Below are 18,767 nucleotides of genomic sequence, written 5' to 3' on the forward strand. Positions count from 1 at the left end.
TGAAGGCCTTCTTTGAACCAAGTAGGGGAGCGGTCACCACCCTGTGCTCACTCCACCAGGTGGGTTCTTAGGGTTATGGCTGATGGTCTCAGGGGTCCAGGGAGCATCTAACATCCTTAAACAAGGAGACTGAGGCCCTGAGGGCGGTGGGTGACTTAAAGGTCCAACAAAGAGACTGTGGCCAGGGCCTGGGCTCCGTCTCAGCTTCCGCCACCCAAACAGCAACTTGCTCAGGTTTACCAGCCTTGGACTTGACGTTAAAAGGTGACTTGGATGGAAGGATGGGCGGATGCTGAGTGGGTGGGAAGCGGGGGCGATGGATGAGAGGCAGGTAGGGAGGTGGGTGGAAGGGTCAGTAACTGTATCGCTAGCTAGCATCTATCGGGACTTATCAAAGCGCCCTCCGAGTTTCACGTTCCTAACCCTGTGGGGACATCACAGAGGTGCAGGCCCTTGTCCCAGGCCATGCAGCCGTTCGTAGTGGAGCCAGGTTTGAATGTGGCCCCGGAGTCCACGTCCCAAACTGTTACACTTGCAATCTGAGTTGCACCTACAAAGCCCATGGGTGCCCTGCCTGTCCCACCTGCAGGTGTGCCCTTCCCTTTGAGGAGACCCTGTGAGGCTTACAGTGTGGGTGTAACTATTAGCCCATTTCACAGATGAGAACACTGAGGCCCACGGGGGAAAGCAGCTGACCCGAGGTTTCAGGCCAGGTCAGTGGCTGAGCTGAGACTCCTGTTCAGATGATCCCAAACCTGGAACTTGCCCATTACATGTTTTTGGCTCTCCTGTGTCCTCCAGCTTTGTTTTCCATGGAACAGTGCTGACGTTCACACAGCGCTACGCTCTGTGCGCCCTGTGCCTGTGTGAGCGCAGCTGTGGCAGCCCTCTCCCGAGGGGCCCTGGAGACGGCCCCGGGTCCGTATGTTAGTGAGGGGCCGGGCGCAGGTCCATGCATCTTAAGTGTCTAGTGTCTTGGCTTGGTTTCTTCCAGAAGCAGACTCGGAGGCAAGGGCAGGTATTGTTTGGGGCAGCAGACAGTGAGAAAGGCCAAGGGGAGGCAGGAGGCTGGTACAGGGCATGCTTATGACGGCACCTTGTCTAGCAGGGCTGAGCTGGAACTGGGACACCTGCAGGGCCCTCCCTGGAACTGTCCCACCCACAGGACCAGGGACGCACCAACCCCTGGGAGCCCGGGCTGCTCCCAGCCGCTGTCGCCTGCCATGATGTGACAGCAGGCGCCTGTAGTTGCAGGAAAAGGCCCTGGGCCTGGGCCATGGACGCAGATCTGCCTGGATGTCCCACAGGGCTGCAGTGGGCAGTGGCAGGATCTGCCACGGCTCTACAGTGGAGGGGCGGGGATTTGACCCAGGCGTCCACTCTGGTGCCCTCACCCTTATCTACGCCACAGCCACCTCTTATCCAGGGAGCCACGTGCCTGAGATGGTGCCATCTCCTGAGCCGGCCTTCGAAATGCCTGGTGACTGAGGTCCCCAGGGGGCGCCTGGTCCGGAGCGGACCGCAGACAGTGCTGGCGGCAGGGTCGACCCTCGTGTTGTCCCTAACGTGTTCCTCTCTTCGCAGCCCGCTGCGGAGCGAAGCAAAACCGTGATTCTGGTGAAGAACCTGCCGGCAGGCACGGTGGCGGCCGAGCTGCAGGAGACCTTCGGCCGCTTCGGCAGCCTGGGCCGCGTGCTGCTGCCCGAGGGCGGCGTCACCGCCATCGTGGAGTTCCTGGAGCCGCTGGAGGCCCGCAAGGCCTTCCGCCACCTGGCCTATTCCAAGGTAGGCACGGCCTGCGATCCGGAGTGAAGGGAGCGGTCCCAGCAGGGGCCTGGCCCGTGGGAGCCCCTCTGAAAGCACCTGCTCTGAGCTGACTGTGAGCTTGAGTCCCCCCTGAGATCACAGATAGAGAGGCTGCGACTTCCAGAAAGAGGTCACGGCATCCTGCGCCTCAGGCTCCACAGCGTCCTGCCCCCTTGGACTTGACCCTCATTCTTCCGCTTTTGGGATCTTGTACCCACAGTAATTTAGAAGTCAGTTCTGTAGGTGGCTGTCTCCTGTCCTTGGTAAAAACAAACGTATACTCACACACTCAGATTCATTAATGTGGTAGTTTCCTATGGCCGCCATAACAGTCTACCACCAATCTCGTGACTTAAAACAGCACAAATGTGTCCTCTCACAGTTCTGAGGCCGGAGGTGGGAAACTGGGGTGTTGCAGGGCCATGCTTCCTCTGAGGCTCCAAGGAGGCCCCCCCATGGCCCCTGCAGCGCCTGCTGGCACCAGTGCCCATGGCAGTGGCTGCTGCGCTGACCTCTGCCTCCTTGTGCCTTTTCCTCTCCTCCATTTCTGGCTGGATTCAGGCCGGCCTCACCTCAGATCCTTCACTTAATGACATTTGCAAAGATCCTTTTTCCAAACCAGGTTACACAGACGCTGGGGGTCACCTTTCAGCCACTGCACGTAGCTTCTCTGTCAGGCACGTTAGCGATGTGCAGCCTCTGTCAGCGTCTGCTTTGTCCTTTCAAAGAACAGCCGCATGCACATATGTGCACATGCGTGGCCGAGAGTCTTGCGGGGAGAGAAAGAGTGGTCTCCAGCGGCCCCACTGCACTTCCTGCGCAAGAGCTGCATCCCATCCTGGTTCTTTCCCCCGGCTCTGAGCTGCAGCGGGGGATCAGGCAGAGGAGGGTTCTGGGCTGTGTGCCTCTCCTCCCAGGGCGAGTCGCCCATCTTCTCTGACCCTCGGGCTCTTGGTCTGTGTAAGACACTGAGCCCTCCTCGCCTCTGTCTCCGCAGTTCCACCACGTCCCCCTGTATCTGGAGTGGGCTCCCATGGGCGTCTTCTCCGGCTCAGCCCCCCAGAGGGAGGAACCCCAAGACACACCGGTGGAGCCTGCGGGAAAGGAGTGGGCGGCGCCAGAACCCGGTGAGAGCTGAGCCCCGGGACAGCGGGGAGGGAAGCGGGTGGGCGGCACCATTTATTAGGTTTCAAGTTCATTATTCGTCCCGGAGACCCGTGGGCCTCAGACTCGTGGATTTCATAGGCGCGTTCTTAGAAAATAGAGCATAAACATGATGGGGGCAGCCAAGGCAGCCAGCTTTTTGGCTTGTCAATTAGAGGTTGTGAGGAAAATAAACTGCTTAGAAACTGTTACCAGGGACTCGAACACGGCCAGTGAAAGCAGCCTTCACACACCACGGGAGATGCCTCCTGGGCCAGGGTGGCTGGTGGAGGAGTCATTCCGGAGGGCCCGGGAGTGGCGCAGCGCCCTCTGGCGTCCAGGGGCCGCAAAGGCAGGGAAGGGAGGAAGGGGTGCCATTGGCAGTGGGACCTCGCAGTTCTCTTGTGGAGAGATGTCCTGAGGTTGGTGAGACACAGCACTCTCTGGACCCACCAGAAGGGTCAGGGGCCCCCCCAATGGTGGATCACCCAAACCCCCCTGTATTCCCAGTGCCTCCTAGGCCAGTGCAGAATTAAAGGCCTGCAGAAAAGTTTTTAAAAGGGCTGTGACGGTTTTTAGCCAGGGGCCAAGATCTTGGCTGTCAGTAATATTTCTCCCCCTTTCCCTCTACCCCTTTGGGGTTACCAGCTTATTAAAAAAAAAAAATAAGTCTGGTATCTGCCATAACCATTGTTCCTATTTTTAAAAAAGTGTTAATAGCATAGAGAAGGAGTGCAGGTCGGGGCCGTGTCTGTGCTGGTTCCGAGCCCTGTTGTCAGGTGACCCCCCTCCCCCCCCCAGAGCTCACCCGGGGCCTCTTTTTGTTCCTCTTCTGACACCATCGCGTACACAGTCCCCTCTGTCCCCCGCTCCTCCTGACACCGCATTGTTCCTGCGGCTCCCCAAGGCCGTCCGGCTGCACGGGCTCCGCAGCCGCCCTGCATGTCCCCGGGCCCCCAGGGAGGTGGGCAGGGGGGTGCCGAGGAGCTTTTCCGTTTACCCCTCCGCTCTCCGTGCCGGTCCTGAGGGAGGGGGCCGCGTTTATCTCCCCACAACCGAGACCCTCACCTCCAGATAAAGGCCTCCGTGGGGTAGGGGCCCCCCACCCCCCTGCCCGAGAAGCTGCTCGCTGCTGATAACAGTCTGTGCTGGCAGCCGTCGCCCGGAGCGGAGAGGGGGGAGCGGCTGAATTCTGCCGCCTGATTACACTGAGGCCCCACTCCGCGGTGCCTGACTGGGTTTTATTGTGCTGGCCCGATGGCGGCGCGGCCTCCCAGGCCTCCCAGCCCCCGCCGCCCCGGGCCCTGCCGGGCCCGGCCCCGCCCCGCCTTACTTCTCCCCTCTTCTGGCTCCTGGTGATCCCGTTGGCAAACATCTGTTTGAGTTTCACATAAACATCTTGTTTATGCTTTCTAGCCTTCCCACTGTCTCCCCACTCGGGGGCCAGGAGCAGAGGGTGTGTGTGCGTGTGCATGTGTGTGCACACGTGTGAGGGTGCGTCTAACTCCGTTTTCCCGGGAAGGATGCTGCGGCTCCGTGGGTAGGAGGCAGTTGCCTGGAGCCACACTCTCGGCATCACTCTCGTTTCCCAGGCCGCGTGCTTTCCCAGCTGTGCGCCCCCTCCTGACTGAGCCTGGGCCCCTTCTCAGCAGACCTCAGGCTGAGGTACCCTTGTCTCCTCAGTTCTTCCCGCAGCTCAGGAGATGCTGGGGCGGGAGGCGGGCGCTGGGACACAGGTTTAGGGAAACGGCACTGGCTCTGTGCTGTTGGAGGCCGCATTCGGTCCATGGCCTTTTATTTCCGTCAGATGCTCCTCCCAGGCGTTGGGGTCAGGAGTGCTGGTTGGCCCAGTAGAAGTGGGAGGGACCAGAAGAGCCGGCAGGGAGCAGGTCCTGGGTGTCCTCCCAGGCCCCTCATTCGTCCTGGGCTGGGCCTGCGGGCAGCTCACTCGCCAGGGAAGGAGGCTCTGTCTGGCTCTGGGGTGCTGTGCTGACTCTCCACTCGCTCTGTCATAGCCCAGACGTCACTCCTTCTGGGCAGGTACCCGGGCTTTAACCTGATGCAGACCCGCCCCTGCCCCTGGGTCGGGAGGCAGCTGGCCTCAGGGGATGCTGGCCACACTCACAGCTGCTGGGCCCCTGAGCTGGTGGTCTTGAGGCTGTGACGCCTGGATGTCACACTGGGCTTGGCTGGAGTCCTGCCTGCCCCCCCCCCCCCCACCGGAGAGGCTGAGGGAGGGGCCAGCAGGCATGGCCAGGAGTCTGCCCAGGGGAGGGGCAGAGCACAGGGCCCTGGCTGACCACTGGCGGCCACGAGCTGACCATTGCCTGGTGCAGAGCTGGGACAGGCCTGTGAGCTCGTTGCCAAGGCTTTCAACCGTGGGTTTTCCCGGACGAGCTGGACTTGCAGTTTCTCTGGAAACATCTGAACATCTGACCACCCTGGGCTGACGTCCTATGTGGACGTCATAGTCAACACTGGCCTCTTGACATTGGCCAGTGACAAGAGGAGGCTGCCCCTTAAGCTGCTGTGAGCCCTCTCACCGTCATCATCCTCACCGTCCTTTATTGTTATTATCATTTTAATCTTTTTTAGTCTTCATAAACCCCTCTCCAGCCTGCAGGCACCTGAGATTTAGGGTTCAGCCCCAGAATTTTCCATGGGAAGGTGGCTGCTGAGTTCCCCAATGAGACAACCACAGCTTCTGTCACCCTGTCTCCTGGCACAGCGTGCACCTCAGTCCCTTCCCTTCTTCTCTCCTCCCCAAGGCAAATGCAAGGAGAGCCAGCGGGGAGCTGTCCTCCTAGCTGAAGGCCCGCAGAGTTCCTTTCCATTGAAGTTCTCACTGGGAACTGAAGTCTTAACTGTTTGCGTAGTTCTGCTTCCCCATCGTTAGCGATACAGTGTGCACCCGCAAGTGGGGATTGAGTACAGTGGCCACACCATGGGGCTTTGTTGGGTAAATTGTGTGGGAGGGAGCTTTTATGTAGATTCTTTCTTTGTCCTGGAGACACGCTGGTTCTAGCTTCTCCTCCGGGGAGGGAGGGAGGACGCCCGTGCCACTGATGATCAGCGGCCAGTGGACAGCGTGATCGCCCTCAGTGTTCCCTGGGGCTTCAGAGGGCTGTCCTGTGACAGAGCGTTGACGCTTCACTAGGACTTGTAAGCATTAGGCGTGCAGCAGAGAGGGGGCGGGATGGAGAGGCTTTGGTGCTCAGCATAGGTTTGGGGACAGACCCAAAACCCAAGCAGCCCCTGTGGGTCCCAAAAGTTTGAACCCTCTGAGTCTGGTGTGAGCGAGAGGCAGGGATATCTCCTTCGGCTCTGGGTGGCATGCCGAGCGGCCTGGCCAGCCTGTGCCAGCCAGCCAATCAGGGTCTGGATCTGCAGGGAGCCCTGAGGGTGAGGGGTGGGGCCGCTGAGGGCTGCCTTTGCTGAAGTGGTTTATTTCCTGGAGGCTGGGGGAGGGGCGTCAGAAACTTGGATGTGGTGGGGGATTTGTCCCCAGCCCGGATCATGTGACTTGGGCTGGGGGACTGGGGAGGTTGATGGAAATTGAACATGTTTTCCGGACATCCCTGTGAGGTTCCGTCAACCTCGAGTGGAATTCACACTCAGTTCACACTTAACACCAGGGCTGGCCGCCTCTGTGTCCAGCCACACACCTGCCTGCCAGCTCCCCGTGTCACATCTGCTTTGTCCTCTCCCCGCAATGTTGTTCCTTCAGAAGGGGGGGAGGGGGGGGCAGATGAAACCACAGCCTGTCTCCCTCTCCAGAAATAACCAGGAGCACTGTGACCATGGCTTTCCTGCCGTGTGTGTGTGTGTGTGTGTGTGTGTCATAGGATGGAAGTTACTAAACTCCAGAATATTGGGTGTACGTGAAATAAGCCCAGCCTGCAAGTTAAGTAGAACCTTCAAATGTCTGCAGTCATAGCTGGTTCACAGTACACAGTACGGGGAGAGTGCAAACACTATAAGGGTGAGAACCCTTGTTTAAACAGCTTAAAGTATGAATGAAGGCAGCTGAAACACTGTTTTTCTTTTTTGAATGAAAAACACATCCTGGACAGTGTAGCTTAATGGTTAGAACACCGACCCACGCACTGAAAGGTTGCTGGTTCGATTCTGGGTTAAAGGCACATAGCTGAGTTGCAGATTTGATCCCCAACCCCAGTTGGGTGCTTGTGGGAACAGCTAACCCATGTCTCTCACACTGATGTTTCTCTATCTCCGTTTCTTCCTCCCTCCCTTCCACTCTAAAAATCAGTGGAAAAGGTATTCTCTGGGTGAGGTTTAAAAAGACAACCAATTGCCCTGCTTCCTTGCAGGCCTGCTGAGCCTGTGAGTCTGTGAGCCCCTCAGGACAGCCCCGGGAGCTCTGCTCCTGTCCCAGGTTACAGAGTGTGAGGCGAGGGAGTGACCGTGCATATTGTTTCCTGGCTTACTTTCCTCCCAATCTTTTATCATGAGCATCGTGGGTAGTCCGAGCCTTCAGGGGTCATCATTTGGGGTCTGTGTTTCCTGTTCCTTTCTCTTCAAAATGGGAAGGGGCGGGACCGCCTCTCCCTGCTCTCAGGACTTGCTGGCCAGCCCAGGTTGAGGGTGGTGCCCCTCCTGGCGCTGCCCACCCAGCTAAACACCCTGGATCCAGAGGTTCTGAGCCTGAGGCAGAGTAGGCGTCACTTAATGGATTTTGGGTGTTTTTTGTTTTTTTTTTATTACTGTTTTTTTTTTTTTTTTTTTTTTTAAGGGGATCCAGTGCCAGACAGTGAGACCCACGAGGGTGAAGAGACAACAGAGGGAGGAGCAGCCGAATCTTCCTTGAAGATGGAGGAAGAGGAGGAGGAGGAGGAGGAGGAAGAGAGCCTTCCTGGGTGTACCCTGTTTATTAAAAATCTCAACTTCGACACAACTGAGGAGACGCTGAGGGAGGTGAGTGAGGGCTCAGGGTGCGGGTTGGGAACCCTGTCAGCTCACGTAATGGCTGCCGTGGCCAGCCTGTCAGCAGGCTCTGGTGTTGATGTCATTGAGCAGCCAACGCCCATCTGCCTAACATCTGCCGGGCCGTCCAGCGACGTGTCATCTGAGACCCGAGCAGCAGCCAGACCAGCCTGGAGCTGGGGAGGGGGTCCCCACAGCACCCAAGGGACAGGCCGGATGCCTGGGGAGGCACCCGCCCTGTGAAAGCACAGGCAGTGTCAGCCGTGTGGGCTGAGGGAGCAGGCCCTCGCTGTCTGCGGCTGCACATCCCATGTTTAAGGCCCCGCCTGGGATGGCTGCAGGGTCGGCGGGAGCAGCCATGATACCTGTTGAAACTCTCTCTTCCAGGTGTTTTCCAAGGCGGGCGCGGTGAAGAGCTGCTCCATCTCCAGGAAGAAGAGCAAAGCAGGTACTGCCTTCGGAGCCCCAGCCGGGACGAAATGGTTCCGGAAGCGAGAGCTTTGGGTGGGGGTGAGGGCGGCTCGCACGGGGTTGTTCTGAGAGTCCTCTTTCGTTCTGAAACACTGTCACTGCCAACCGACCCTGCTTGGCAGAGTGGCCCTGAGTCCCGTGTCCCGGAGACCCTGGTGCCCAGCGGGGCAACTGCACACATCAGGTTCTGAGAACCTGGACTGGCGGACGGTCGGGGAGCAGGCACTGGGGCCAGTGGGGTGGCACCGTTCAGAGGCAGAGGCCCCTCCTCCCCTGTCTCCTCTGCCCTGGGGATTCCTAGGGAACAGCAGGAAGTGCCGACCCAGGGTTCCCTTCCCCTCCGAGAAGTAACCCAGACGGAGGACATCTGGAAGGTTCCACCGAGGCATTGGCCACGCACCTCGCTGGTTGGTGGGTGCCGGGCCATGCAGAGGCCGCCGTGGTCTCCATTCGGCCTCGGGTGTTGTCCCGAGTTGCTCGGCCTCTGCTATGTCTCCCCTCCAGCCCTGGCCTCCTGCAGGATGTCCTTGGAGATTTGTCTTGTGTGTGTCCTGTCAAAGCCCCCTGTGTGTTCACAGCGCAGTCCCCATCCCTTCAGTTTGGGGGCATTTGCAGGGCTGCCACAAGTCCGCCTGTAGCTGTGTCCTGGGGGACACACGAGCTGGTGACTGCAGGGGCGGGGCGGCAACTGGGAGGTGGAGGCGGCAGGAAGCAGGCAGGGGACAGAGGCTGGAGGTGGGAGCAGCTGAGTGCTGGCGGGAGTGCACAAGGCAAAGGGAGAGAGAGGCTGGTTCAAAGGACAGAGTGGCCTCAGTCAGACCCCAGCCAGTCCTCCTGGAATTCACCTTGGGGGGGACACAGAATAGGCTCATTAAATGTGTATGAAATGCCGGGGGAGGAGGCATGCATCCCATCTTGTGTCCAAAGGGCAAGAGGTAATTAGAGATCTTGCATTGTGTGTCCTCCCAAACACCCCGCCCAGTGCTCTGCATCTAGTTCCGAAAGCCCGAGCTTCTCATACAGTTTGAGCTTCCCTTCCCGCCTGCCGCCGCCTCCCTCCCTCTCCCGGCCTCATGTCCGACAGGCAGAGGCGCTCGGAAAGGGTGAGCCTTGGGCGTGTGGGACTGCCACACACACATCCGTCTCAGGCATTGCGTACCGGAGGGCCGGGGACTGCCCGGGAGAGGCACTGCCACTGGTCACTGCCTTGGCGTCCCCGTCAGTTCCCTCCCCCCAAAGGCGGAATTCTATTAGAAGCTAATTATCACGTCAATTCACAGGCAGCCGCCTCGGGTGGCGGTAGATAGCTTCCGTGGCTGACTTGGAGATGACTAGTAATAAACGGCCAGCCAGGAGCTGAGGTGTTAGGGGGGCGCAGAGGGCTGTGAAGAAGAGAGGATATGAAGCCGAGGGCAGGGGCACACCGGGGCCCTTGCACGTGGCCTTGGGCTCCCTGTGTGTGTTCCTCCCCACCGTCATTCATTCCCGCCTCTCTCTTCCAGGGGCGCTGCTGTCCATGGGGTTTGGCTTCGTGGAGTACAGGAAGCCGGAGCAGGCCCAGAAGGCGCTCAAGCAGCTCCAGGTAAAGGGTTTCTCAGGAGAGGGCCGAGTCACCTGGCAGGCAGTGGGCCGGGGTCCCGCCAGCCCTCCCGTACGGAGTGGGACCGCGGATCCGCCAAGAGGAGCCAGGAGCCTTCCTCAGGGTCCGCGGTCACTGGTGCATTCATCCATCCACAGCTCATTGTCAGGGGCCCGGGTGTGCTCACCACCCCAGCTCTCGTTGGGCACAGTGGTAAGGGCGCCCTGCTGGGTCACGGCCCCGGGCAGCATCCCTCATTTGTAGGAAAGTAACTGACTCTGTCCCAGGAGAGCTTCCTGGTCAAGGGAGCGAGCGGCCTTGCGGGTTATAACTGGGCACTTGGCCAGCACAGTTGTTCTAGTAGAAACGTGGTCGGCAACTGCGGCTCTTGAGCCACATGCGGCTCTTTGGCACCTTGAGTGTGGCTCTTCCACAAAATACCACGTGGCGTTAGAAGAAGTTTAAGTTTAAAAAATTTGGCTCTCAAAAGGAATTTCAATCATCGTCCTGTTGATATTTGGCTCTGTTGATGAATGAGTTTGCCGACCCCTGTAGCAGAACATTGACCTTCCCCTTGACTCAAGGCAGCTGCACGGCGGGCTGAGTTGGGTTCGGGTAGGATGATAGGGACGTGATGGCCTGAAAGGCTCTTGTTTGGAAGGCTCTCTCCATCAGGGATCGCACAAGCCGGGGGGGGCCAAGCGGTCAGTGAGGGGCAGGCATTACCCGGGACAAACCCTGGCACTGCTGCCCGGCCTAAAGGGGCAGCCGCTCCTTGGCCTCGGAGGAGGTGGGCCCCGCCCCCCGGGTCTATGGTGTTTGGTTCGTGCTGTTTTCTGAGCGGCACTGGGAGTCAGCTCTGCACACGCCCTGCCCTCCTTCCCCACCATGTGACCCGGATGTGCAGGGCTCTGCTGGGCACAGCGTCGTCTCTTCTCACGGTACACACGTGTGCACGTTGTGCAGAGAATCGTTTGCCCGGAGCCGTGCGTGCTGCGTCTCCTGGGCGATTTAAGGGATTTCTGAGGGTGATTTTGCTAATAGGCCAGTTTTGCCTTGAAGGACCGACCTTAGACGCAGCTCCACTGGGATTCCACTTTCTTTGAAAGAGCACACGAACCAAACTGAACTCTGCAGGCTGGACCGAAGGGGCTTGCTGGGCTGAAAACACTTGCAGCCAAGGAAAGTCCTGTGACTCGCGTGGCGGAATGGTCCAGGTCCCCCGTGGCTCGAGAGGACATTGGAGCGCGGGTCTCTGACCACCAGCTGCTGCCGGCTCAGCGCGAGCGTTTCCAGGAAAAGCCCTGCTCTGTCCTGGGCTCCAGCTGGTCCCTCCTCCCGGGGCCGGTCAGTGCTCCCTGCAACTCCCGGCCGCTCACTCAGCCGAAGCCAGGCCTGGGGCAGGGCCGCGGGGCGGGCGGGTGTTTCAAAGGGGAAGAGGGACAGGAATGTCACCTTACCTCATCTTACCTCGTAGGGTCACGTCGTGGACGACCACAAGCTGGAAGTGAGGATCTCGGAACGAGCCACTAAGTGAGTCCCCGGGGCCTTCCCTTCCCTGCGATCCAGGTTCATCCTTCCGGCACCAGTGCTGGTGCCCCGAGGGGCGTCTCATGGCCCTTACCATCCTCTCCTGACCCTTCCTAATTAAGGAGGTGGCACGCTTGCCAACCCTGACGGGGGCCGGGCTGCGTCAGTCTTTGGAGTAAATGTTGATACTCACAGCGGGATATAGGGACGCAGGCGGGGGAAACAGGCACGTCCCACTACCCGGGCCATGCCCGTAGACCAGGGGAGGCGTGTCCGGCCGAACCAGAAGCCGTGAAACCTAGGCGCGTCCCTTCACGGGGCTTGTTACTGTGGAGCCTGACAGCAGTGCGCAGGCGGCCCCGTTCATTTGTGACGCAGTAGGTGTTGGAGGTGGTGACCGGCGGCAGACCATGCCCAGGCCCAGCTTCCGGAAGCAGCAAGCTTTTTTGAACTTTAGTTTTGCCCCAACACCTCCACCTGTCCAGATGTCTAAATGAGCTAATGTACGGGAGGGGCTTCACGCGACGCCCAGCACGGAACACTGTCATCACCATTGCCATTACCATCCCCCGGCCTCAGGCGATGAAGCAACTTCTGACGGTCCCTGGGCCGGTCGCAGACACCTGTTTGGTACTCTCAGCCACTCAGTCCTTTGGTCCTAGAGCCAACTAGCTCTCAGCTCACCTGCTGTTTCCTCCCTCTGCCGGCTGATGCTGCCTGAGGTTCCAGCCCAGGCTGCCCGGGTGCTCCCGTCCCGGTATGTGCCACGCAGAGCATCCTTAGCGAGAAGTCTCGGGACAGGAGCCCTTGGAAACACGATGGGTTCCCGAGCTGTGGTGTGAGTGTGGGGGTCCAGACTCAGCCCCACAGCTGTGCGTTCCAATCCAGGGCCGTGCGACCTTGGGGGTGACTACGCCTGGAATTGAAACGGAATGGCTGGAGGTTGTGCAGAGCATCTGACGCGCGGGGCACACGAGAACTTGGCCAGGGTGGAGATCTGGCGACCTTTCTTCAGTCCCTGTTTCTAGGGAGTCGGGCTGTTGGCCAGCACAGCCCAGACCCAGACAGTGAATAGAAACGTGGTTAAATGACCTTGGCTGTGAGGCTGCGATTGGCCCAGGAGGAGAAGCGAAGCTGGGGTTCCTGTGTCAGGGAGGGAGGGCCTCTGTGGAGGTGACGTGGGGCGGACTTACAGGAAGTGGGTCGTAGCATAGTCGTCGTGGTGATAACTGCCACTAGACGGGTGCTTATCCACGTGGGTGCTGCTGCACAGTGTCTGATGTGACTTCTTAAGTCCTCAGGCATTTTGAGGTTGGCACCATTCCTAGACCCTCTCTGTGGTGAAGGAAACAGGCCTGAAGGGATCCCAAGTGGCCGAGTTTGCATTTGCGCCAGGATGGTTAGCACACAGCGTGCCCTGACCCTTCACGGAGCGGGAGGGTCCCGGGGAGCAGGGGCAGGAAAGGCAGGGCTGTGTCAGGGTGTGCCCGGGCCCCAGGCTAGTTTCCTCCCTCCCCCCGGTCCACCTCCCCGGGGAGAATCTGGATGTGCTCCTCGGTGAGGGATGAAAGCTCGCCAACAGGACCTGGGACCAGCTGGGTCTTTCTGCGACTGGAATGAGACAGACGAGACTGGATTCGGGGAGAAATAGGCCTCTCCTCCTCAGGGCTCCTGTCTTCAGGCCCAAGGGCCTCTCAGTCTCTTGGATGAAGGGCAGGAGACACCCCAGGGTGGGATGTGTCCATTGGAGAAGATGATTATGGTCTATATTCCCTGGGAGACTGCCTCCTGCCCTGTGACCTCAGCCTCGTCCACACTCACTCCCTCACTCCCTCGCCTGAAAGGAAGACCAGGCGAGGTTTGGGGGGGAGGGAGGTCGAGTCAGTGTAAGGCAGCAGCTGCTGACCCCCAAGTGACCAGCCCCTCCCTCTCCCCCAGGCCAGCCCTGACCTCCGCGCGGAAGAAGCAAGTTGCCAGGAAGCAGACCACCTCCAAGATCCTGGTGCGGAACATCCCCTTCCAGGCTGACAGCCGCGAGATCCGCGAGCTCTTCAGGTGAGCAGCGCCGGCTCGGTCCGGTTCGGTCCGGGGGACGGCGTGTGCGTGGGGACCTGCCGGAGCTTGGGGGGTGGCCTTGGGGCCGCGGTGGCTCCGCTGGAGGCCAGCGCCATGGTCTCTAAAGGTCATCTGTGGCTGCCTTTGATTTATCTCCCTGAGTCCCAGCTCTGCTCTCCCGAGTGTAGGGCAGAAAGAAGTAGGGAGGGCGGACCTCTCCCCCATCGGCTTTCCCCGCCATCTTTCTGACGTTTCTACCGCTCAGGGCCCTCCGCCTTGGCAGCCCCTTCGAATCACCTGGTGACTCACAAGCTTACCTTTGTCAGGCCCAACCCCCAGAGTTGGATTCCCTTGGAAAGTCCAGGTTGGGGACCACTGGCTGCATGGCTGTCTGTGGAGAGCACCTTTTAAAGCGAAGGTGCATCCCCTACACAAATAATGGCACCCAGGAGAGCCCTCTCAGCCAGACGGGTGGGGGGACGTGCAGGACCGGGCCTGGCGGGGACTGAGGCGGGGATGTCGTGTAGAATTGCAGGTTTGGTCAGCCAGTTCTTCCCACGTTTGGAAAGAGAAACCGAAAATCCGGATTTTTAGGGGAATATGTTGGCAAGTCGTTAGCTTTCTAAAATCAGACACCGTGCAGGACAAGGTCTGTGTGGACCAGATACAGCGCAGGGGCCACAGGGCTGCAGCCCTGTGTGGTACATCACCCTGTCCGCGCTCTCAGGTTGGTTAGCTGTCCCCCAGCACCAGGTCTGGATGCAGCGGCAGTGCACAGAGAGGCCTCTGGCCCTCAGGATGGAAGGGCAGGTGACATTAGCCCCAGCCAGGCAGCTCGTCCTGGCTTGAATGGGACCTAAGAGAGTTCTGGAAACCTACGTGGGTGAATACTGAAGGATCCTACATTCCAGGCCTCGGCCATGCAGCCTGTGTGTCTAGTTCCAGCATGAAGAGCTGAGTGTGTTAGAATTGCCAGTTAGCATCTTACAAGGTCAGCTGTGGATACAAAGATAAGTTCTATGTTCTAGAGTAGGGGTGTCGAACTCAATCAGAGAAGGGGCCAAAATCTAAAATCCAGCCTAAATCGCGGGCCGAATGGTTTACTGAACAGTCATAAACTGTCATTGTGATGGAAATGCAGCGGAGTGCAGTGATGACAGCGCGGTGCGGGCCACATTGCAAGGCCTGGCGGGACGGATTTGGCCCGCGGGCCTTGTGTTTGACATATGTGTTCTAGAGACTAGAGCGAAGTTTCCTTGTGTGAAATCTACCCCTTTGCTCTCACTCGGTGGTTTAAAGAAAGGGAAGCTGGTTAGAGGATCTGCTTTAAAAATCTGTCCTCCCCGCCATGCTAAGTCAGATGCTGGTTCATGATTCCTGCAGGCGTGGGTCCCTGCAGGCGTAGGTCCCTGCAGGCATGGTTGGCTGGGGTTGACACAAAGACACCGGCCCCACCGGTTCTGGGTAGCAGGGTCTTCGCTGTGGACCAGGTCCCCTGCGTGGGGACAGTCTGGTGAGATGGGATCTCTGGGAGGATGTGTCCTGCAGCCTGGATATCAGTGGAGAGAAGTGTGTGAGCAAGGGTGTCGCTACAGCGGATACGGGTCCCAGCCTATGGCGTCTGCTTGCTTTAACATGCCTCCACTCTTTACAAAGAATCCAGTTTCAGAGCTGCCAGCTCAAAACGGCGCACCTTGATCAGGAAGTAGTACCCTCCGAAATGACAGTTTCACTTGGCTCGCAGTTTGTTTAGGATGCCACTTACCCAGGGGACAAAAGACAGCACGGCAAGGGAACGCACTTTGTTTGGTCTCGTGTTTTATAATTTATTTGAGAAGACAGGGAATCCGTGTCCCCTGGGCATAATTACACGCGGTGCCTTCTCCCTGCCATTGTTCTGCTGGGATTTGCATCAACCCCCTGAGACAGAAAGACCTTCGCCAGGGCTCACTTTGCTTTGTTGTGCCTGTGAGCTAGGAGTTTGAGGCAGTTCTGAGGGGCGGCCAGCAGGGGTCGCTGTGAGCCTTCTTAGGGAGACCAGCTTGTCAGGAAACCAGAGACGGAATTCAGACAAAGCCAGTGGCCAGCAGGGTTTGGGGGAACCAGTCTGATCCATTTTGCCAGGCAGGTTCTGTGGACTTGCCCTGCCAGGTGTAGTCAAGATCCCAGCTCCGTCTTACGGGGCTCTCACTGCTCGGGCTCAACGCTGGGCTCCTTCCGGGCAGCCTTCCCCTTCAGCTGCAGAGCAGCCTGCAAAGAAGCGGGAGGGATGCGTTGCCTGTTTGCACCCCGGAAGGGAACTGGGACCCGGGACATGAAGCATCCTGCTGGGACCACACAGCTGAGCCTGGAGTTGAATGTCCCTGTCTGACTCAGGGCCTGGGCCCGGAACCACTCCTGTCTCTCACGTCTAGAGAGGGCAGTGTCGTCTCCCAGAGCACAGTTATAGCTACTGAACGTGAGGCCTTCAGTTCCCCTCCACTGCTCACTCCCGGCCCCCGCCAGGATAGCTGGCCTATCCTGTTCTCCTACAGCCCGTCCCACCGCTGCCCTGGGAGTGCTGTCCACGTGGTGGTTTCGTGTACCTCACCCCTAGCCCAGACTACAGTCTCAGACACACTGGCTGCCTCTCTGCTGTGTCCACAGCTCCCTGACCCAGAGCCGTGCTCAGTACACGTTTGCTGAGCACACACACCCACTGTGCAGAGCCTTGCTCTGTGGAATCCTGGTGAAGACGGAGCTCGTGAGGGACAGAGAGGCTGAGGAGGTGTGCGGGGTCACACAGCTCTGCAGCAGCATGGCCGGGTGTCTCTCAGTCCAGAGGCCCTCCCCCACTGTCCCCTAGGTCAGCCATGTCAGTGGGAGCTGCTGGCAGTCAGGCAGCTGGGCGTGGCTGCGGGCTGCAGGCTGCAGAGGGAGAGCTTTTCATCCACCTCTTTTTTTTTTTTTTTTTATTAGTTTCTTTCTCGGAGGTGTGAACCACCTGCTAGGGGTGTGAATGGGCGAGCTCACAACAGGTGCCTGGAGGCCCTAATTACAGGGCTTGCATCTCCTGTGCCCGGTGCACCTGTTGTGTCCAGCTTTGTGGACAGCGACTGTCCGTCCCTGACCTCCCCTTCTCCTCATTTCCTCTCTCAATGACCATGACCGTGACCGTGGAGAGAGGGCTGAGGACAGCTCGCCTGCTGAGTCCTCCCTGGCCCAGGTGTGGGGTCACTGCCTGATTAACTCCCGGTTTGTCAGCAGTACTTTTCCAAAGCCTCGAGCCTCCAGCCCTCGCTGTCATCTGCCCTGGGCGGAGGGGCTGCTTCCTGTTTACCAGGCTTCTTAGGGAAGAGGCTCTGCAGAAAAAAGAAAAAAGAAAAAAAAAAGGAAAGGAAACAGCCTTGAGCAGCTCCCCAGGGCCTTGGAGAAGGGGAATGGGGGGAGAGGAAATCCTAGCTGGGTTCTCTGAGGGGTGGGGTGAGGAGGGTGAGGCTTCCCCAGGTGCCCCCCCCCCACCCCTGCAGAGAGACCCAGGGTAGGGGCATATCCCATCCAATCACTCATTTTCGTGTTGTCCGTGGTGCGTCACACCAGTGGCAGCATTGAGCAGTAGTGTCAGAGACCAAATGACCCTCAAACCTATGAACAATTGGCTCTCTGGCCCTTTAAGGGGACAAGGTGCTGATCCCCAAACAATTAAGCATGGCCTCGTGGAGATGGCACACCCTGGGTAAGGGTTTTTGGTTTTGTCTTCTAGTTTCAGTTACACAACTCAGGTATTTTTTTACTCGCCCTTTTATAAAACATATAAAAGTCACAGGTAAGGCTGTAGCCTGCTGACCCCCGCTAAGGACAGGAGGTGAGGCCCAGCTCCATCTGACCCGTTTCCTCATCGGGCCCCTGCCCCTCCTACTGTGCTGAGGTGTGTCTTGTTTTAAGACTTTTCTGGAGCAGGTGAGGTTTACCTTGAGAGGAAGGTACAGAGAGTTCTCTCCCATGTCCCTTGTCCCCTCCCCCCATTATCCACATCACCCACCAGAGTGGACATGGGTTACATCACTGAACCTACACTGACACACAGCAGTCACCCAGCGTCCAGGTTACAGAGGGTTCCCCTTGGGGTGTGTATCCTGTGGGTCCAGATAGATGCATGATGACATGTGTCCATCATTACGGTGTCAGTCAGAGTAGTGTCACTGCCCCAACGTGTATCTGCTTTGCTGGGGAGCATTTGGGCAGTTTGCAGTCCTTTATCTGTTTCAGGAAGAAATGTTCCTGCGAATATTCCGTGTGTGTCTTTTGGTGACCGTGTCCCCGGAGCAGTGGCATTGCTGGTCACAGGGTGTGCGCAGCTCAGGCCACTAGATACTGCCAGACACGTTCCCAGAGTATCAGCCGGCACTGCCACCACCAGTGTGGGTGTTCTGGATGCCCCTCGTCCTCACCAACACTTGGTATTGTCTGTCTCTCTCCTTTTAGCCATTTGGTGGATAAACAAAGACATCATCACATGGTAGTTTTGACTTGCACTTTCCTGATGGCTAAGAAAATCAGATGTTTTTTCATGTATTTATGAGTATTTGGACACACTGTGTTGTGGAATGCCTGTTCAAGCCTTTTGCCCATTTATTAAAAATTGGGTCATCTGGTTATTTTCCTTACTAATTTTCTTATTTTTTTTTTTTTAATATTCTGAATCCTAGTTCTTTGGTGGCTATATGATTGGAGTCCTCTCTCTTCCATTTTGTCATTAGCTTAATGGTGTCGTCTTAATGGTGTCCTTTGGTGAATAGAGGCCCCTAATATTGTCAGTTTGCCACATTTTCCTTCATGGTGAGGATTTCTATGTCCTCTTTAAGAAACCTTTGCCTCCTCCAAGCTCATGAAGGAAGTCTGCCGAGTTTTCCTCTGCAAGCTTTGACCTTTCACCTTTAGGCATGCAGTCTGTCTGGAATTGATTTTTGTGTATGGCGTGAGGTAGTGATCACATGGATATTCAGTGGGTCCGGCATCATTTATCGCAGAGGCCATTCTTCCCTCTGCTCTGCAGTATTGATTTTGTCATAAATCAGGTGACTGTGTGTGCGAGGGCCCGCTCCGGACGCTGTGATCCGTTCCACGGGTCTATCTGTCTGCCCTGTGCCAATACCCGCGGTCCTAATTACCAGGGCTTTGTTACCATGTGGTGTCTAGTGTCTTTGTTCCTCAAGATCGCCTGGGCCGGTCATCTCTTTGCATGTCAGGCCTCTGGGCT

The 18,767-nt window shown here is 58.0% G+C and overlaps 1 protein-coding gene across 5 annotated transcripts in view; it reads left to right on the forward strand.

The window, feature by feature from the left end:
• RBM19 (RNA binding motif protein 19) overlaps window positions 1-18,767 on the forward strand; it is a 96,028-nt gene that overhangs the window by 13,028 nt on the left and 64,233 nt on the right. For 3 of the 5 annotated variants that reach the window (XM_045585413.1, XM_045585412.1, XM_045585411.1), the window contains exons 15-21: window positions 1,585-1,785; window positions 2,804-2,933; window positions 7,703-7,884; window positions 8,281-8,341; window positions 9,867-9,946; window positions 11,421-11,476; window positions 13,412-13,528. In XM_045585413.1, coding sequence (XP_045441369.1) covers window positions 1,585-1,785; window positions 2,804-2,933; window positions 7,703-7,884; window positions 8,281-8,341; window positions 9,867-9,946; window positions 11,421-11,476; window positions 13,412-13,528 — 827 coding nt within the window. Of the gene's footprint in view, window positions 1-1,584; window positions 1,786-2,803; window positions 2,934-7,702; window positions 7,889-8,280; window positions 8,342-9,866; window positions 9,947-11,420; window positions 11,477-13,411; window positions 13,529-18,767 lie in introns of all 5 variants that reach the window. The other 2 variants (XR_006742334.1, XM_045585414.1) reach the window with 2 other exon arrangements.

The sequence above is a fragment of the Pipistrellus kuhlii genome, unplaced genomic scaffold, assembly GCF_014108245.1.
Source record: "Pipistrellus kuhlii isolate mPipKuh1 unplaced genomic scaffold, mPipKuh1.p scaffold_m20_p_20, whole genome shotgun sequence".
Taxonomy (NCBI): Eukaryota; Metazoa; Chordata; class Mammalia; order Chiroptera; family Vespertilionidae; genus Pipistrellus; species Pipistrellus kuhlii.